The 1996-nt window shown below is 57.9% G+C and overlaps 2 protein-coding genes across 2 annotated transcripts in view; one reads left to right on the top strand and one right to left on the bottom strand.

Moving 5' to 3' along the window:
• The window catches only part of MAN2A2 (mannosidase, alpha, class 2A, member 2), a 26814-nt gene extending 25587 nt beyond the window's left edge, over nucleotides 1–1227 (top strand). Inside the window, 1 exon segment of the mRNA XM_009321496.1 lies at nucleotides 1198–1227. Coding sequence (XP_009319771.1) covers nucleotides 1198–1227 — 30 coding nt within the window.
• A 351-nt stretch (nucleotides 1228–1578) lies between these two features.
• The window catches only part of LOC103914785 (protein regulator of cytokinesis 1-like), a 34231-nt gene continuing 33813 nt past the window's right edge, over nucleotides 1579–1996 (bottom strand). The window contains exon 32 of the mRNA XM_009321498.1: nucleotides 1579–1656. Within this exon, the coding sequence (XP_009319773.1) occupies nucleotides 1579–1656 (78 nt within the window). The remainder of the gene's footprint in view (nucleotides 1657–1996) is intronic.

The raw sequence follows: 1996 nt of genomic DNA on the forward strand, positions 1-1996 counted from the left end.
CTCCCGTGCGCCTGCTGCCAGGACCAGCCCCACTCTGCCCTTGGAGGGGGGGCAGGCAGCCCCCCAGTACAGGACCTGACCGGGTTTAGCCCACAGTGAACTGAACTAACACACTGGAGCTAGGGGCTGGCGCCTGATCCTGCCCGGGCTGCAGCTGCACCAGTGCTAAAGACAACCGCAGGAAGGACTCTAGATATTTATTACATCTACTTTTCCATAATGGCTGTGGTGGTGCTTCATGTTGCGTACAAAGGACATTCCCAGCTCCCCCTGGCCCCTCTGGAGCCAGCCCTGGCTTAAAGCCATGCCTGACCCTCCTCCCCACCCCCCCAGCAGCAAGGCCACGCCAGGGGAGCCTTGGGTCACCCCACAGACACACAAACAGCGGCAGCTATATACACGTATATGTATTATTCCCAAGAACAGTATATACAGAGTTACAGAGCAAGGGGACAGAACCTGGAGAATAAATAACAGCAAGTGGGGGACTGTAGTGATAACAAGGTGCAAATTAGTCACGATCAGGGACAGACACATGAATACGGAGCTTTGTTAACAAAAGTGCAAACAGGCCCCCTGCACCGTGCCCAGGGCTGTGCTGTACCACCAAAGCACTGGGCTTGCCATCCTCTGCTGGAGCAAAGGGCGAAGAACAGCAGCAGGCAGCGCTGGACGGTGCAGAGCAGATCCTGAGGGTAGGACAAGCTGCACCCCTTCCCGAGGGCAGGGAAGGCGGCCTTGTCCCACTGCGGCTCAATTCCTTGCTAGTAACGCATGCTCAGGCATTCCCTGCTGCAGGCTCTGCCCCTCCACAGCTTGGGGATGGAGCAGAGGGAGCAGCTGGGTACAAGTTGTACAGCCATCAGGGCTCCAGGAAGGTGCCCGGTCAGGCTTGCCTCCCGTGAAGCGCCCCGCTGCTCCCTCCCAGGGACCTCCAGCCTTGCAGCCGGTGTGGGAGAGACGAGACCCTCAGCGCTGCGCCCAGCCTGCAGCAGGGGGTGAGCCCAGCGCTCCGGGGTCAAGCAAAGCCTGCTAAGGGAACCTCAGCTAAAGCAAGCCCTCACTAAAAGAAACAAGCCTGCTGTGGTGTTAAGAAAGGAAGATGCTGACGGACAATAGCTACAGCAATGGAGGGAAAAGAGCCTGTGACAAAAGGCACCGAAGCTGGCGCTCTCAGATAGGTTCTGTCTGTCCCAGAGCATGCTCAGCAAGGCAGAGCCCCTGTGACTGAGCACCAACGCTCACCCCAGCCAGCCAGGCTGTGGCAGGAGCTAGCACCCACTGCTGCACTACCCTAACATGACCGTGTACTCAAATCTTTAATCGAAAATATTTACAAGAATTCCCCAAATAAAAGCAAGTTTCTAAAAGTGCCCCTTTCATACCCTACCCTGGCAGGCAGGGAAACCCCCCCCCACCCCACAGAGAGCCAGGCCTGTTGGAGTAACGCCTGGGACCCAGGTAAAAGTTAACCCTACAGCACGGATGCTTTGGGTGCAGGGGGGAGCTGCATAACACCCTGCTGTGGAGCAGCGACTCACTACAACTACGAGCAGCTGGAGCCTGGCAGGCAGCACCTCAGCAGAAGGCAGTGGTGGTGGTGGAGTTCAGGACACGGGAGCTACTGTCAGACCTGGAAGCCTTTGAAAGTTCGCGCTGTGGAAACAAGAAGCGGGAGATGGATATGAGGGGGCAGCTGCACAGATGGCAGCAGGGACAGAGCTGTTGCTTCGTGGCTTTGTGGGAAAGCAGGAACAGCTCCAGGCCCGCAAGAAGGGCAGGCCAAGCTGCTCCTGCTTGCTTGTTTGGGCTCCCCACCCCCTCTTGCTTCAGAAAAGGGCAGGAAAGCCTTAGCATCAAGTAGCTGAGAAAACTCGGAGCCAGTCAGCCTCCCAGAAGCAGGGGTACCTGTTGCCCAAATAGCCCCAGGCTGGGAACTGCCTCCCTCCCTCCTGCAGCTGGCAGCAGGCAGGCTGTCCCTCCTGGGAAGCGCTCT

This window comes from Pygoscelis adeliae, unplaced genomic scaffold, assembly GCF_000699105.1.
Source record: "Pygoscelis adeliae isolate BGI_AS28 unplaced genomic scaffold, ASM69910v1 Scaffold13, whole genome shotgun sequence".
Classification (NCBI taxonomy): domain Eukaryota; kingdom Metazoa; phylum Chordata; class Aves; order Sphenisciformes; family Spheniscidae; genus Pygoscelis; species Pygoscelis adeliae.